Raw genomic sequence first — 18,029 nt, forward strand, 5'->3', positions numbered from 1 at the left:
GGCTTATATCCTGAATGTGCCAACATTCTGAGGCTGAAGGGAAAAGGGGGAATCAGCAATGGAGACTTAGGAAGCAGGATGCTGGCGTGGAAGGGGACAGATCCAGCGGGGCAGAGGGAGAGCAGAACGAGAGCTGTCCTGAGGATCTGGCAGCATGGAGGCCACTGGGGACCTCACATTTCAGCTGTGTGGATTCACGAGCATTGGAAAGCAGAAAGTGATGACAGTGAGTATAGGGGGAAAGGGTGTGCAAGCCGCTGCTGTGGAAGCATGCGTGTAAAAGCACATCCCTCAAAGAGACCGGGGACCCGAGCCAGTGCAGCAGGGACGCTGTGCGCTGGGGACACTCACGTGTGTGGGGTACCTCGGCCGCCCTCCAGTAGCAATGATGATGTGGTCAGCTGATAGCAGAATCTGAGAAGAAAAAGAGAAAGCCATGGGTCAGACAGGTGCATGGTGGTCACCTACCAGAGGGCCTGAGCACTACAGACCTTGGCCAGCAGTTCCCACGGCCCCTGTCCTGCAGTGTGGACCCTCGGCCAGCAGTTCAGAGGCCCTATGGAGCTGGAATCCCATCAACGGTCAGCCAGGCAGGAGGGGGACAGGCAGAGAGGACAGGGAGATGTTCTAACACCAAGCACTTCAAGGCACCCTCAAATCCCCAAAAAATCCTGCAAAGAGGGTGTGGTCACCAACCCTGTTGCCATATCACTCGGAGCAGCAGGGCAGCAAACTATTTGATCATGTTAAAGACAAGTGCCCAGGCTCAAAAGAAGCCACTTTGTCGATTCCAGCAGCACGTGTTACTGAGAACAGCACCCAGGCCAAACACAGCTGCAGTTGGTGCCCAAGGTCTGCAGAAGAGTCCATAAGGAGCCACACAAGTAAGTCGGATGCTCACCTCTTTCCCACCTTTGGCAACGCCGCAAACTGTGTGCTCGTCAACAAAGCTGGCTTTGATGTTAAAGTACTTGACTTTTCTGAAAGATAAAGATAAGATTTTCAAACATTTCCTCTGCAAATTAAACCTCACCAATTGTATCAAATAGAGAGCACTGGTAAAAGGGAGTTCCAGCCCCCAGCAGGGCCTGGTGCTGTGAATCAGGTGGACCAAGAGGTAAGTAGCAACCACACTGAGAAGCATGGAGGGGTTGTGTGGGCACCTCGCCTGTCCCCCAGGGATCCCAGAGACATGTTAACTGCATGTGTCAAAGCAGGGACAGAAGCCAGCTCAGCACAGTCCTGAGAGGCCATGTATAGCCCTGGTGTGCAGCAAGAGGTGGGTGGACCTCTCTTGGGGACAGTCCTCATCGCCCGGACATGTTCCAGCAGGGAGCTGTGGTGTCCACCAGATGGGGTCACCTTCTACCTTCAGGGGTGTGGTAACACCAAGAGAACGGGCATGATAAGCCTGGCAAAATGGTGGCTGGGAGCATGGTGCACAGAAACAAAACAACCCATGCTTTCTTCTTTTTTTTTTTTTTCTGAGACAAAGTCTCACTCCGTCGCCTAGGCTGGAGTGCAGTGGCATGATCTTGGCTCACTGCAACCTCCACCTCCCGGGTTCAAGTCATTCTCTTGCCTCAGCTCTTGCCTCAGCCTCCCGAGAAGCTGGGATTATAGGCTTGCGCCATCACACCTGGCTAATTTTTGTATTTTTAGCAGAGATGGGGTTTCGCCATGTTGGCCAGGCTGGTCTTGAATTCCTGACCTCAAGTGATCCACCCACCTCAGTCTCCCAAAGTGCTAGGATTACAGGCATGAGCCACCGAGCCCCACACTTTTTTTTTTTTTTTTTTTTTTTTAGAGACAGACTCTCACTCTGTCACCCAGGCTGGAGTGCAGTGGTACAATCATAGCTCACAGCAGCCTCGTCTCAAGTAACTGAAACTATAGGCATCGGCAACCACACCTGGCTAGTTCATTTTATATTTTGTAGGGACATGTAGCAACAAAACTATGTTGCTCAGAATGGTCTCCAACTCCTGGGCTCAAGTGATCCTCCCACCTCAGCCTCCCAAAATGCTAGGATTACAGGCATGAGCCACCGCACCCGACTGACACTTTCTAATGACAAAAGGACCGTGCAGCAGAAAGGGTTCTGGGAAGGCTCTGCCTCCTGCTTGAGCCTGCCTTCTCCCCACCAGCAAGCCTGTGCCTCCATGGGCTGTCTGAAGTGCATGAAGTTCCCATAGCAAGAGCCCTTCAATCACCTCAACAGCCAGGAAGCAGCCATGGGACACAGCCCCGCAATGCTCATGGCAGCACTTTTCAGAAGAGTCAAAAAGCAGAAACAGCCCAGGTGCACCCAGGCCTCCTTCTGCTGGTGGCTCCAGAGGAGGCAGTGGGCTGGGCCTGTTTGGTGCCCGCCCAGGAGCTGCCCAGGGCAGGGAGGAAGGAGGGCAGAGCCTGCTGCCCTCAGGAAATTGCACCAGGGGATACAGAGCCCCACAGAGCAAAGCAGAAACTCCACAGCACAATGTAGCTTAGCTCCCTGGATAGCAGGAGAGCTGGTGAAGCCCAGGTGGAGGGCAAGCAGTTGGCTTCCTGGCTTCTCTTTCCTGGATTTAGTGGGCACAAAACTGCTGCCTGCTGTGAAGCCCCAGGAAGACCCCACCTGGGGCCAAGCAAATGGTGCATGAGGAGAGCCACTAGAGCTCTGCAGGACCACCGTCCCCTCCACAGCCCATGGGGCACAGGCAGTGCCACAACCCCGGGAGCAAGGCTGGGCCTGAGGTGGTACCAGTTTCAGGCATCTGCTGTGCTGGCAGCTGAGCTCCAGGAGAAGGTTGCAGGCCCAGGGAGCATCAGCCTCTGTGCTGGAGATCCCCCAGGAGCTGACAGGAACAGTGACCAAGTAGGGACATTTGCTCCAGTGCAAAGCACCAGGCCCCTGCACCCACACCCAAGGAGCTGGAGGTGTGCAGTAAGACGGGGGTTCACGGGGTGGGGGCTTGCCACTGGGATGGCCCTCACCACTTATCAGCCCCAGGCCCAGTCGTGTCCATGCTCTCTGGCCTGAGGCCTCCCAGCCCCAAGCGCCTCCTCCCTGTGCAGCCCTGGGCTCTGGCCATTCTGCCAATGTGGCCTCACTCGTTCCTTGGCAGCACCTCCAGGCTGTGCTCAGCAGCAAAGGGCAGTCTCCCCTTCCCCTGCAGTCACTCCCATCTGCTCCTTGTCCTCATCCCCACCCATGAGCAGGACCTGAATCCCCAGAGCCTGCTAGGGCATGCTCTGCACAGTAAGTGAGTGTGTGTCCAGGCACGAAACGCTTGAGAGAAGGCCCAGAGGGCGGCCCACTCCCCAAGGGAGCTTCAGTACCTGTCCTGCAGCTGGACACGGTGGCCCCAGTTCAAGGACTTCACGTGATTTTGAACAGCTTCTGCCATCTTCCTCCTGTGAAGACACAAAACAAAATGTAAAAGTCACAACACAGGTGTTAGCTGCAGGGTCTCACAGTGGACTATTAGATTCAAATGGTACATTCATAGAAATATCAAAAAACAAGAGTGCTTTGAAAGGTGGCAAAATGTGACATCCATCCCTACGCGCCACCGCCTGTCCCAGGCTTGGGGCTATGGACCTTTGGACTCTCAGAAAACAGGGGCTCTGACCCACGGCTATCCAGATGCAGCTGCTCTGTGCGCCAAAGGCTACTCACAGCAGGCAGAGCCTATCTGAGCCACTGTGGGTGTGGCTGGGCCACGTGGTCCCCTTCCCAAAAGAACTCAGCTGAAGCGGCCTCCCACCCTGCATTCCAGGCCTTGGAGATGGACTGTTCTTAGTGGGGCTGTGCTGTGCACGGCTGCAGCATCCCTGGGCTCCTCACAGAAGGGGATCAAAAGCTTCCCCAGTGACAACCAAAACTGTCTCCAGATATCCCCAAATGTCTGCAGCAGACAGAGCAGTCGCCCCGGCTGAGAAACGCATCCTACGGCGCACTCCCCGTGAGGGTTCATGGAGGATAAGGCCCCTCTTCCTCTTCCACCCAAGAGTAGCAGAAAAGCACCGGAATGCCACGGCGCCAGTCCTTACCAGTCATGCGGCACGGGCTGGGCCACCTCCCAGCCGTAGTGGGGGGCATCTCGGATCAGGCCTCCCAGCAGTGCCGCCTGGTGCATCAGCTTCTTGGGGATGCAGCCCACGTTGACGCAGGTGCCGCCGAGGCCCCACCGGGTGCCTGGGATGTGGGAAGAGCACATTTGAATTTATGTTCAGGTGACTGCTGAAGGCTTCCCTGTTCTTCTAGAGTGTTTGGAATTCCTTTAAGTTGCTTTGTAACTCTAACAGGGCCCAGCTGACATGCCACATGAACTGCTCTCTATAACTGTACTCAAAACTAAAAAGTTTTTTTTTTTTTTTTAATTATTTGTTTATTTGAGATGGAGTTTCACTCTTGTTGCCCAGGCTGGAGTGCAACGGCGTGATCTCCGTTCACCCCAACCTCTGCCTCCCAGGTTCAAGCTATTCTCCTGCCTCAGCCTCCTGAGTAGCTGGGATTACAGGCATGCACCACCACGCCCGGCTAATTTTGTATTTTTAGTAGAGATGGTGTTTCTCCATGTTGGTCAGGCTGGTCTCGAACTCCCGACCTCAGGTGATCCACCCACCTCGCTTCCCAAAGTGCTAGGATTACACATGTGAGCCACCGTGCCTGGCCTATTTCTATTTTTAATTAAAAAAAAAAATTTAGAACGGTGTAGTGGCTCACGCCTGTAATCCCAGCACTTTGAGAGGCCGAGGCGGGCAGATCACCTGAGGTCAGGAGTTCAAAAACAGCCTGGCCAACTAAATTGAAATCCTCTCTCTACTAAAAATACAAAAATTAGCTGGGTATGGTGGCATGCACCTGTAGTCCCAGCTATTCAGGAGGCTGAGGCATGAGAATCACTTGAACCCAGGTAACAGAGGTTGGCAGTGAACCGAGATTGCAACACTGCACTCCAGCCTGGGCAACAGAGCGAGACTCTGTCTCAATTAAACAAAAAAAAAAGTCTGTAATCCCAGCACTTTGGGAGGCCGAGGCGAGTGGATCACAAGGTCAGGAGGTTGAGACCATCCTGGCTAACATGGTGAAACCCTATCTCTACTAAAAACACGAAAAATTAGCCGGGCGTGGTGCAGGGCGCCTGTAGTCCCAGCTACTCGGGAGGCTGAGGCAGGAGAATGGCGTGAACCCAGGAGGCGGAGCTTGCAGTGAGCCGAGATCGCACCACTGCACCCCAGTCTAGGTGACAGAGTGAGACTCTGTCTCAAAAAAAAAAGAAATTAGAGACAAGTTCTCACTCTGTCGCCCAGGCTGGAGTGCAGTGGTGCAATCAGAGGTCACTGCAGCCTCAAACTCCTGGGCTCAAGTGATCAAGGTCTGCCTTGGCTTCCCAAAGTGCTGTGAGTACAGGCATCAGCCACTGCACCTGGCCAGAATCATTCTTGATAATGATGAAGAACTTTAAAGTAATGTTGAGTGAAACAGGACACTGTCCAGAGACCATGGACAGCAGGGCTGAAGGACTTTGGTGTCAGTTGCCCTCTGTACAGCAACTGGGCCCACCTCCCGCCTCCTTTCCCAGGATACCCAGATCCCATAGGGTGCTGCCTACCTCGGGGAGAAGGTTCCACATAGTCCACCACGGCCACCTTCCTTCCTAGCTGAGCGGCTGGAAGGATAAGGAGAGCAGCAGGTGAGCATGGGGAGCTGGCTCAGGACTCAAGAACAGGCACACCTTGGGGCCTGTGAGGTCCAGAAGAGCGTGGGCAGGGCCTGGGCCTGTGGCTGCCCACACGGTGGCTAAGCTGCACGATGCTAGCGACCCCTGATCTGCCTCTGCACTCTGGCCCGCTGAGCTGCGCTGCCTGCTGGGTCTGCACTGAGCCTCTTGCTGCCACTGCCCACCCAGCTGCACTGCCCACACACAGGAGCCCTCAGACCTCTCAGGGCATGCAGCCTTTGTACCATCCACGCCTCACAGTGCTGGCATCAGCCCCACATGCCCCTGCATGTTCACCATAAGCCCAGCGCCCACCCAAGCATCCCTGGGTGGCATCCCCCAGGTAGCCACCCCACCAGGAATGGCTCCTGACTCAGAGGCTCTCCCTTGCCCCTTCCCAGCCCAGCCAGAGCCCCCTAGGTGGGTATTTGCTGCCTCACTCTCAGGACCAGGACACCAAAGCTCAGGAGAAGTGACGCAGCATCCCCAGGGTAGGCCAGCCCCAGAGTAGGAGCCGAGTCCTGACTCCAAACCATACTTCCTGCGGCAGAGCCACCCAGCTGCCCTCCCAGCCATCGGCGGGGCCACCCAGGGCCACATGTTCTGAGGCCAACACAGAAACCATTAGCCAGGACCAGGCACGGTGGTTCACACCTGTTATCCCAGCACTTTGGGAGGCTGAGACAGGTGTATCACTTGAGGTCAGGAGTTCAAGACCAGCCTGGCCAACATGGTGAAACCTGTCTCCATTAAAAATAAAAATTAAAAAATTGGCTGGGTGTGGTGGTGCAAGCCTGTAGTCCCAGCTACCCAGGAGGCTGAGGCAGGAGGATCGTTCGAGCCCAGGAGGCAGCAGCTGCAGTGAGCTGAGATCATGCCACTGCACTCTAGCCTGGGCAACAGAGCAAGACTCTGTCTCAAAAAAGAAAGAAAGAAAAGAAAACATTAGCCAGGGCTAATTTCAAGCTTCCATTTGGCTGGGCTTGGGCACTGCATCAGCAAACTTCAGGCCTTGGACTTGACTGCCTCCCAGGGCACACATAAATCTCATGAACCCTACAATGCCACGGGATGTGTTTGATTCATGGCTATTAGAAAGCAAGATTAGAACAAAGTTTTGTAAGAGTTCATTTTAAAAATCCATTTTGCTTGGCCAGTTGTGGTGGCTCACGCCTGTAATCCCAGCACTTTGGGAGGCTGAGGCGGGCAGATCACGAGGTCAGGAGATCGAGACCATCCTGGCTAACACGGTGAAACCCTGTCTCTACTAAAAAACACAAAAACAAAATTAGTCGGTCATGATGGCAGGCGCCTGTAGTCGCAGCTATTCGGGAGGCTGAGGTAGGAGAATGGCGTGAACCCGGGAGGCGGAGCTTGCAGTGAGCTGAGATCGTACCAGCCTGGGCGACAGAGCGAGACTCCGTCTCAAAAAAAAAAAAAAAAAAAGAAAAGAAAAGCTCAGGCCAAGGGGATGCTTCAAAAAGCTAATGTCACCTGGGCATGGTGGCTCAACCCTGTAATCCCAACCCTTTGGGAGGCCGAGTGGGGCAGATCACCTGAGGTCAGGAGCTCAAGACCAGCCTGGCCAACACAGTGAAGCCCCGCCTCTACTGAAAATACAAAAATTATCCGGGCATGGTGGCAGGCTCCTGCAGTCCCACTTACTCAAGAGGCTGAGGCAGGAAAATTGCTTGAACCCAGGAAGCGGAGGTTGCAGTGAGCTGAGATTGTGCCACTGTACTCCAGACTGGGTGACACAGCGAGACTCTGTATCAAAAAAAAAAAAAGGTAATGTCCACAAGGCACAGTGGCTCATGCCTGTTATCTCAACACTTTGGGAGGCCACGGCAGGCAGACTGCTTGAGTCCAGGAGTCTGAGACCAGCCTGGGCAATATAGCAAAACCCTGTCTCTACAAAAAATACAAAAATTAGCTGGGCGTGGTGACATGCGCCTGTGGTCCCAGCTGCTCAGGAGGCTAAGGTGGGAGGATGGCTTGAGCTTGGGAGGTGGAGGCTGCAGTGAGCTAAGATTGTGCCACTGCTCTCCAGCCTGGGTGACACAGCAAGACTCCATCCCAGAAAAAAAAAAAAAAAAACCCCGTGTGCAACTCCCACATCTGACCATGATGGAGCAGGGCCCAGATTTACCCTCCCCCTGAAGCCACCCAAAACCCAGGTAAAATGCATGAAACAGCGGGCTTTCAGGTACTTGATGTTAGGCAACAAAGGACCTGAGGGAGAGGAAACAAACATGGTAAGCCCTGGGGAGTCTCCAGGACCCAGCACTGCAGGCCAGGGGAGACCCAGGAGAGTCCAGCGCAGGAGAGGGCTGACAGCTGGGGGAGACTGAGGCAGCCAGAGGTCATGCATAGGAGACAGTGAGGAGGGGGCTGCCTAGAGAATCTGGGAGATCTGATTGACGCATGTGTCTTGGGAAACTACCTGAAACCAGACAGAACCACCTGGAAGGACTGGAGGGGACAGTGCCTGTTCCCAGAAGCTGGCCTGGGAAAAGCAAGTAATTCCTGTGGCACTGGGTAATGCCTCAGTAGTTGAGAATCATTAGCCCTAGATTGGGCCCTGCTCCATACCCACCTAACAAATCTTTTGCAGAAGACCCAAAAGGATCAAACTGACTCTTAATAACTGCATCAGCAGAGCTCAATAATAATATTTCTAGAAATACAAAAAATGCCCCAAACCCAACAAGGTAAATTCAAGTGTCTGGCATTCAACCAAAAATTATCAATCACACAAAGAAGCAGGAAAATACACCTATAAAGGGGGGAAAAAATCAGTCAATGGAGACTCACTAGGAACTGACACAGATGCCAGAATTAGCAGAAAAGATCAATGAAACAGGTATTCTAACTATTTCATATTTTTTTCTTTTCATTTCCTTGGTCGGATGCCTCACTTCTGTGCCCCATCTCCACCTTATCACATATGATAAACTATCTGTTCATGTGTCTGTCTCGGTAACTAAACTGCAGAACTCCGTGAGTCAGGGGCTTTTGTCCTGGTTTGTCTTTGCTGTTCCAGGTCCTGGCCCAGAGCTTGGACCACATTAAGTATTCAAATGGTCTGTTGAAGAAATTAGCATGTCAAAAACAAAACCTTTCTCACAGAACACTGTTCCTCCTTGAGTGTTCAAGATCCCAGACCTCTGGGTCCCTTTTTCCCTATTTACCCCCTACCAAAAGTTCTCTCTCCTTCGACTCCGGGGTGGTTTTATAAACCTCTTATGCAACTCAACTTGCACTATACGGTAGTTACTTCTCATAGTCACAGACTTTTGGTGTGGGAAGGATCTTTTTTTCTTTTTCTTGAGATGGAGTCTCGCTCTGTCTCCCGGACTAAAGTGCAATGGTGCAATTTCGGCTCACTGCAACCTCCGCCTCCCGGGTTCAAGCGATTCTCCTGCCTCAGCCTCCTGAGTAGCTGAGATTACAGGTGCGCACCACCATGCCCGGCCGATTTTTCTGTATTTTTAGTAGAGATGGGGTTTCACCATGTTGGTCAGGCTGGTCTTAAACTCCTGACCTCGTGATCCGCCCACCTCGGCCTCCTAAAGTGCTGGGATTACAGGTGTGAGCCACCATGCCCAGCCAGGAAGGATATTATATGCAATTTGTTCTACCTACTTACCCGAAGTCTGAGTCTCCTTCATAACATCCTCACCAAGTGCTCACCTATGCCTGGTACCTTTGTCTGGGAATGTACTGCCTTCCCAAGCAGTCACTGAATTTGGGGAACTCTCCCAGCATAAAATTCCTCCTCATATTAATTGGAAATGTTTTCCTGTAACTCTTAACTACCTCCCCCTACCCGCCATATGCCCACTCTTCAAAATTTAAAGCAATTGATATTTTTTCTTTCCCCTTAAGTTTTCTCTTTTTGAATTCCTTCAATGATGAGTTTCAAGGATAGATTCCTTCAACTAGGATAGTCACCTAAACTAGGTGACTTCTCTCCAAATGACCCACCTTCTCCAAAGTTCAGAAGGGACTCCGATGCTCCCAGTAGGAAGTCTGAGGCCCTAGAAATGGGCAGCTCTGGACCTGCCCTGGCTCCGGGCTGTGTCAGCCTTGAACTCGGTCGCAATCAAACATCTGACCTATAGAAGTTAACAGCAGGCCGGGCGCGGTAACTCATGCCTGTAATCCCAGCACTTTGGGAGGCTGAGGCGGAGAGATTACCTGAGGTAAGGAGTTTGAGACCAGCCTGACCAACACAGTGAAAGTCATCTCTACTAAAAATACAAAATTAGCTGGGTGTGGTGGTGGGTGCCTGTAATCCCAGCTACTCGGGAGGCTGAGGCAGGAGAATTGCTTGAACCCGGGAGGCAGAAGTTGCAGTGAGCCGAGATGGCACCACTGCACGCTAGCCTGGGCAACAAGAGTGAAACTACGTCTCAAAAAAAAAAAAAGTTAACACAGCATTCACTGAAATCCCTGAGGCTTTTTTTTTTTTTTTTCCCCCAAATCTTGTGGACTTTTGAGTGGTACAACTGCAGCTGCCTTGCCTGGTAACTTGGGTACCTGGTTTGTGGGTCCAAGTGTAGGCCATTCGGGTAGATTTGATTTTTTTTTTTTTTAATTTAAAAAAAGGCTTTTTTTTTTCTTTTAAAGAGACAGGGTCTCACTTTGTCGCCCAGGCACTGGTGTGCAGCGGTGCGATCGCAGCTTGCTGACGCTTTGACCTCCTGGGCTCAAGCGATCCCCCCAGCTCAGCCTCCCAAAGTGCTGGGACCACAGGCACACACCACGCCCGGCCCTCAGTGGTTTTCAAGGATGAGTGTATCCCCAGACCCTCTGAAGGGGAGGATAGTGCCTTATCTCTCTCTTTCCACCAAGAGGGCCACACCTGGCCTTTCAACCTTTATCCAAGCGAGGTTGAAAAGCAAACAGGGCGTTCATCTTCACCCTTTATAGCCACATAGCCACATCTCCTGCCTCCAAGCAGCTGCCACTACCCCCCGCACCCCAAGGCCCGGCCTCATCAGTCGCAGCATCTTCACCTGGCCTTTCACACGGAAGCAGAAGGAGTGACGGTTTACTTTCAGCTGCACGGTCTCCATCATACCCGTAGACCCAACAGCCGAGCTTCCCCTCCAACCCTTCTCCTCAGCTCACTGCCCCACTAGCCATTCTGTATGTTCAAACAGTGCAGGCGCAACATGGAAGATATAACCAAAGGCTCAAGCTGGATTGTAGAGATGAAAACTACAATACAGGAGATGAAAAATACACTGGACGGGATTAACAGCAGGTCAGATGTTGAAGAATCTTTTATTGATGGGTTTGAAAACATAGGAATAGAAACTATCCAAAATGAAATGCAGAGCGAAAATTGGTTCTAATGAAAAGAGCATCAGTAGGTTGTGGGGAAGCTTCATGCAGCCTAATATACATGGAATTAAAAGTCCCCACATGTGAGGGGAAGAGGGAGGGACAGAACAATTATTTGATAAAATAATGGTCAAAAAATTTCACAACTTCATGAAAACTAAAAATTCATAGAACCAAGAAGTTCAACAAACTCCAGCAAAAAAAATAAAAATAACAGAATGACATCAAGGCACACCATAAGTAAAAACCATTGCTCAAGACCAATGAAAAGAGAAAATCCTAAAAGCAACTAAGACACACCACAGAGAAACTAAGATAAAAACAGTAGCAGATTTCTCACTGGAAACAATGCAAACCAGAAGTCAGAGGGGCAAAATTTTTAAAGTACTGAAAAAAAAAGGGGAGCTGGGCGCGGTGGCTCACACCTGTAATCCCAGCACTTTGGGAGGCCAAGGCGGGCAGGTCACGAGGTCAGGAGATCAAGACCACCCTGGCTAACACGGTGAAACCCCGTCTCTACTAAAATCACAAAAAATCAGCTGGGTGTGGTGGCAGGCACCTGTAGTCCCAGCTACTCAGGAGGCTGAGGCAGGAGAATGGCATGAACCCAGGAGGTGGAGCTTGCAGTGAGCCGAGATCGCGCCACTGCCCTCCAGCCTGGGCAACAGAGCAAGACTCCATCTCAAAAAAAAAGAAAAAGAGAAACAAAAACAAAACAACAACAACAACAAAAAAGAAGGCAAAATAAAGATGTTACCAGACATACAAAAGCTGAAAGAATTCATTACCCCCAGAGCCATATTACAAGAAATGCTAAAGAATGCCCTTAAGGTAGAAGAAAAATGCCAGATGGAAATGTGGATCCTCACAAAGGAATGAAAAGCACAGAAATACATGGGTGAGTATGTGAGATTTTCTCACATGTATATTTTAAACAAAAATAATAATGATGTATTGTGGATTTATAACATATAACAGTAAAATGCATGATATAATAACACAGAATGAAGGTTAGGAGGGGTGGAATAGATGTATGCTTTTTTAAGAGTAGATTGACAAGTTAAGGTACATGCCATAATCCCTAAAGCAACTCAAAATAAATCAAAGACCTAACCGTAAGAGCTTGAACTATAAAACGTTTAGAAGAAAACACAGGTGTAAATCTTTGTGACCTTGGATTTCTTAGCTATGATACCAAAATCATAAGCAACAAAGGAAAAAAACAGATAAATTGGACTTCCATCAAAATTTAAAACTTTTGTGGCACGAAGGATACCATCAAGAAAGTGAAAAGAGGCCAGGCACGGTGGCTCATGCCTGTAATACCAAGACTCTGGGAGGCCAAGGTAGGAGCATCACCTGAGGTCAGGAGTTCAAGACCAGCCTGGTTAACATGGTGAAACCCCATCTCTACTAAAAGTACAAAAATTAGTCGGATATAGTGGTGTGTGTCTGTGGTCCCAGCTACTTGGGAGGCTGAGGCAGGAGAATCACTTGAGCCTGGGAGGCAGAGGTTGCAGTGAGCCAAGATCATACCACTGCACTCCAGCCAGGGTGACAGATCAAGACTCCATCTCAAAAAACAAAACAACAGTGGCCCACGCCTGTTAATCCCAACACTTTGGGAGGCCAAGGTGGGTGGATCACTTGAGGTCAAGAGTTCAAGACCAGCCTGGCCAGTATGGTGAAACCCTGTCTCTACTAAAAATACAGGTGGTGGTGCACACCTGTAATCCCAGCTACTCGGGAGGCTGAGGTGGGAGAACTGCTTGAGCCCGAGAGGTAGAGGTTGCAGTGAGCCGAGATGGCGCCACTGCACTCCAGCCTGGGCAACACAGTAAGACCCTGTTTCAAACACACACACACACACACACACACAAACAGCTGAAATGTCCAGAACAGACTCATCCATGGATATAGGAAGTAGATTAGTGGTTGCCGGGGTAGGAAGAGGGGGGAAGAGAGTGACTGCTAATGGGTATAGGGTATTTTGGGGAGAAACTAAAATGTTCTTGAATAACACAAGTTTGAACTGTGCAGGTCCATTCATACATGGATTTTTTTCAATAAATATAATCCTTGACCAGGCCCAGTGGCTCCCACCTGTAATCCCAGCACTTTGGAAGGCCAAGGTGGGCAGATCACCTGAGGTCAGGAGTTCGAGACCAGCCTGGCCAACATGGTGAAACCCCATCTCTACTAAAAATATAAAAATTAGCTGGGTGTGGTGGCAGGCACCTGTAATCCCAGCTACTCGGGGGGCTGAGGCAAGAGAATTGCTTAAATCTGGGAGGTGGAGGTTGCAGTGAGCTGAGATTGTGCCATTGCATTCCAGCCTGGGTGACAAGAGCAAAACTCCATCTCAAAAAAACATATATATTGTCTCTCCATATCAGCAAGTCCCAAATCTGTAACCAAAGTTGGATTGAAAACACAGTATTCAGCTGGGCATGGTGGCTCACAACTGTAATCCAGCACTTTGGAAGTCTGAGGCAGATGGATCACTTGAGCTCAGGAATTCAAGACCAACCTAAGCAACAGAGCAAACCCCATCTCCACCAAGAAAATACAAAAAGTAGCTAGGTATGGTGGCACCTGTGGTTCCAGCCACTTGGGAAGCTGAGGTGGGAAAATTGCTTGAACCCAGGAGGTGGAGGTTGCAGTGAGCCAAGATTGCGCCACTGCGCTCCAGCCTGGGCGACACAGTGATGTCTCAAAAAAAAAAAAAGAAAAGAAAAGAAAAGAAAAAAAAGGAAAAAACAGTATTCATAGGATGCAAAACTATATATACGGAGGGCTGACTTTGTATCTGTGGGTTCTGCAGGGCCAACTGCCTGACTCCAGTATGCACGAATTTCGGTGTCCTTGGATTTTGGTAACAGCGAGCGGCCCTGAAACCAGTCGTCCTCAGGTACCGAGGGACAACTGCATACGTAATGTGAGGTATATCTCAATAAAACTATTCTAAAAATATGAAACATTTAGGGATGTGTCTGACAAAATATGTGAAAGACGTATACATTGAAAACTACAGGCCAGGCACAGTGGCTCATGCCTGTAATCCCAACATTTTGGGAAGTCGAGGTGAGAGGATCATTTGAGCCCAGGATTTTGAGACCAGCCTGGGCAATACAGAGAGACTCCCATCTCTCTTTTTTTAAATAAAAAAAAACTTGAAAAAGCAACTAAAAAATGCTACTAAAAGAAATGAAAAAACACCTAAATAAGAGATATAACACATGGCCCAGCTGGTCCAATTTTAGGCACTTACCCAAAATAATTTAAAACATATATCCACACAAACACAAAGACAGATGTTCACAGTAGTACTGTTCACAATGGCCAAAAGGTAGAAACAATTCAAGTGTCCAGCTATAGGGGAACACGTACACGAGATGGCACAGCCATAAACAGAACACTACTCAGCAATGAAAAGCAAGACGCCATCGACAGTTGCGCCAACGAAGACGAGTCTCAAGGTCATTACCCTGAGTGAAAGAAGCCAGAAGAGAAAGATGACATACAGCAGCATTCCATCTATACCCAATTATAGAAAATGTAAACTATAGCAACAGCACATGCCTGGTTGCCTGGGATACAGAGGCGGGGAAGCCGGAAGGGACTGCCAAGGTTTCAGAAAATGTTGGGGTGTTATGGGTTGAGCTGTATCCCCTCAAAATCCCTGTGTGGAAGCCTTAAACCCTAGCACTTCAGAATGTGACTGTATTTAGAGACAGAGTCTTTAAAAAGGTAATTAAGTTGGCTGGACGCGGTGACTCACGCCTGTAATCCCAGCACTTTGGGAGGCTGAGGCAGGCGGATCACTTGAGGTCAGGAGTTCGAGATCAGCTTGACAAACGTGGTGAAACCCCGTCTCTACTAAAAGACAAAAATTAGCCAGGTGTGGTGGCAGGCGCCTGTAATCCTAGCTACTCGGGAGACTGTGGCAGGAGAATCTCTTGAACCCAGGAGGCACAGGTTGCAGTGAGACAAGATCGTGCCACTGCACTCCAACCTGAGTGACAAAGCAAGACTCCCTCTCAAAAACAAACAAAAAAAAAAAGTAGTTAAGTTAAAATGAGGCCATATACAGGTACAGTGGCCACACGTGTAATAGCATTTTGGGAGGCTAAGGCAAGAGGATGGCTTGAACCCAGGAGTTTGAGGTTGCAGTGGGCTGCGATCACGCCACTGCACTCCAGCCTGGGAGGCAGAACAAGACTCTGTCTCCAATAAAAAGCCAACACAAAAAGACGCCATCCACTTGATCCAGTAGGACAGACATAGGTAGAGATTAGGACATAGACATGCACAGAGGGACAACGACTGCCATCTACAGCCCAAGGGAGAAGCCTCAGAAGAAACCAGCCCTGCCCGCACCTTGATCATTTCCAGCCTCCAGAATTGAGAGATAATAAGTGTGTGCTGTTTCAGCCACCCAGTCTGTTGCGGCAGTCTGTTTATTACGGCAGCCCTGGCGGACTAACAGGGAGTGGAGGACATACTCGCAATTGTGACTGCGGTACTGGCTGCACGGACTCATGCACATGTCAAGAATGATCAGGCTGCCCATTTTAATAGCTACAGTTCATCTCAACAAAGCTGCAAAACCACGTCATCCTCTGCAGGGAAATGCCACTCTCATAAAAGGCGAAGACATACGCAGGAGCTGTCCACATTCTGGATTAAAGGGGACTCAGGTCTCTGCAGCTACAGCATGGGAGTGAACGCACAGCCCAGGTGCCTAGTCTGCTAAAAGGAACAGCACTAGGCCTCGTGGCTGCCTGCACCATCCGTTTCTGGGAGTGGTTCTGACAGTACAGTGTGGCACTGACCCTGCGTGCCTCTGCTGATCCCCAATAGGCCAAGAGACTTCTCAGGTTCCTACCCACTCCCCGGCCCCCCGGGAGCAAAAGTAGTGGATTTCTTTTACACCATGTATGCTTCTAAAGCCCAATACTGGACATTAGAGAAGCACAGCTTCAGGGCCAAAGCCCCTGGTGATCTCCCTCTCATTTCAGCCCCACCTCCCTTTCACCCCTCCCCTCCCCATTCACCACACCTGCCCCCTTATCATTGTTTACACATGGCCAGAGCAGACCAGGAACTCCTACAGCAGGGCACAGAGTCTGGCAAAGTGCTGGTGGCCCATGCATCATGCAGGTTAGCAGAGAACTGCAAGGTGTCATCTCTGGATGCCTCTGGGTCCAGCCCATTTGCCCAACATCTTTACTCACTGGGTGCCAGGCCAAGTACAAGATTCAGCCAGCAGAATTGACCATGGGCCCTGGGGGAAGGTGCCAGCACTAAGAACAAGGACAGGGACAGGAAAGGAGGGTGTAGCTCCAGCCTTGCAGCTAGCTGGGCAGGCGCAGAGAGCAGGCAGACGGGGGACAGCCACAGTAAGGCGAAGCAGAGGACTGTGCAGAAGCACGTGAAGGAAAGTGGGGAGCCCGCAGAGCATGTGAGTGGTGGGAGCTGAGACTAGTCGGATTGGGGCTCTCACTGTGAGTAAAGTGAAAGAGCTGTAGGGCTGGAGCTGAGGAAGGCAGTTCAGCCATGAAGTGCCGCAGTGGCCGCTGGGTGCAGCAGACAGCTGGAGCGTGGCAGGGAATAGGCCACAACACAGAGGCCACTGGGGTGACCCCAGCAGGGAGGTGGTGCATTTTGCTCATGGACGCTTTCTGGACAGCACCACCCTCTCTAGGGGCCCTAAAAGCTTTGAGGCCTTGCCACAAACGATACAGAATACATACCCTCCTTGGCACAAGCCAGGCCGCCAGATCCCCCGCCAATCACCAGGAGATCATAGTCCCGCTGACCTGCTGAGAGAAGGGATGAGAGGTGGGAAGGAATGTCTGTCTGGTTAAACATGGTATAGGATCTATTTCATCAGGATTGGAGACTCCATTCTGTGATGGTCAGGGGTGACAAGGCACCACACATCATGGCAGAAAGAGCGACTCTATACACATAGTCTGTGCAAATCCAGAGACCAAGCCATATGGTGGTGAGGTGGGCCGTGGGTGTGTGCAACCATCTTTGCAAATCACATGCACACCATGCCAACCACTCTGAACTCAAACTTCACCCAGTGTTCTGAGTCATAATTAAAATATTTTCTTTTTTATTCTATTTATTTTTGAGACAGGATCTCACTCTGGCTTGGGGGAGGGATGAAAAGCGAGAAGGAACACGGTCAGCACAGGGCTGGGACACAGACCCAGAAGGGCCCCCACGACAGGGGCACAGTGGCGCAATCACAGCTCACTGCAGCCTCTACCTCCTGGGCTCAAGTGATCCTCTAGCCTCAGCCTCCAGTATAGCTAGGACTACAGGCACCAACCACCACGTCCAGCTGAATTTTTTTGTTTTGTAGAGATGCAGTCTGGCTATGTTGCCCAGGCTAGTCTCAAACACCTGGCCTCAAGCAATCCTCCCACCTTGGCCTCCCAAGGTACTAGGATTACAAGCATGAGCCACCAAGGTGGACTAAAACATTCTCCTCAAGTCCACGTGCCTTTCAGTTGTGAAGGCTGCCCTCCATCACAAGTGAGCAAGAATAAAAGCACAAGCAGCCCCTGTCCCTCACAACTGGCCAGTGCACACAGCCAGGGTCTCAGTGTGCCCGGCTGCAGTCACCTAGGAGGGAAGCCACCCTGGGCACAGGGAGAGCTGCCTGGGCTCAGGTTTCATCCCTGGAATTCCTCTTGGGCTGGCTGTGGTGTCACCTCACCTCGGTCCTCCGTGGTGGCTGACTGCACATAGTGCCACTTTCAGCCTTTTTAGCCTGCAAAAGGTGTCATCTGTGTGCAAGCTACTGGTGAGGAAGGCAGGCAAGGGGCAGCCAAAAAAGGGAGGGATGGAGAAGAAGGGAGTGGAGGGAGGAAGTGGAGAGGGGAAGTACACTGAACTGGACCTGAGGTCCAGTACACCCAGCACCAGGCACCAGCCCACTCCCTGCCGAAG

At 50.9% G+C, this 18,029-nt stretch overlaps 1 protein-coding gene across 7 annotated transcripts in view; it reads right to left on the minus strand.

Moving 5' to 3' along the window:
* Positions 1-18,029, minus strand: part of TXNRD2 (thioredoxin reductase 2) — a 66,951-nt gene that overhangs the window by 38,910 nt on the left and 10,012 nt on the right. For 4 of the 7 annotated variants that reach the window (XM_026449009.2, XM_023192616.2, XM_023192617.2 and 1 more), the window contains exons 2-7: positions 16,817-16,885; positions 5,601-5,657; positions 4,036-4,180; positions 3,322-3,396; positions 902-980; positions 352-414 (exon numbers count right to left, since the gene is read on the minus strand). In XM_026449009.2, the coding sequence (XP_026304794.1) occupies positions 352-414; positions 902-980; positions 3,322-3,396; positions 4,036-4,180; positions 5,601-5,657; positions 16,817-16,885 (488 nt within the window). The remainder of the gene's footprint in view (positions 1-351; positions 415-901; positions 981-3,321; positions 3,397-4,035; positions 4,181-5,600; positions 5,658-16,816; positions 16,886-18,029) is intronic. The other 3 variants (XM_023192618.2, XM_023192619.2, XM_023192620.2) reach the window with 3 other exon arrangements.

This window comes from Piliocolobus tephrosceles, chromosome 19 (genome assembly GCF_002776525.5).
Source record: "Piliocolobus tephrosceles isolate RC106 chromosome 19, ASM277652v3, whole genome shotgun sequence".
NCBI lineage: Eukaryota > Metazoa > Chordata > Mammalia > Primates > Cercopithecidae > Piliocolobus > Piliocolobus tephrosceles.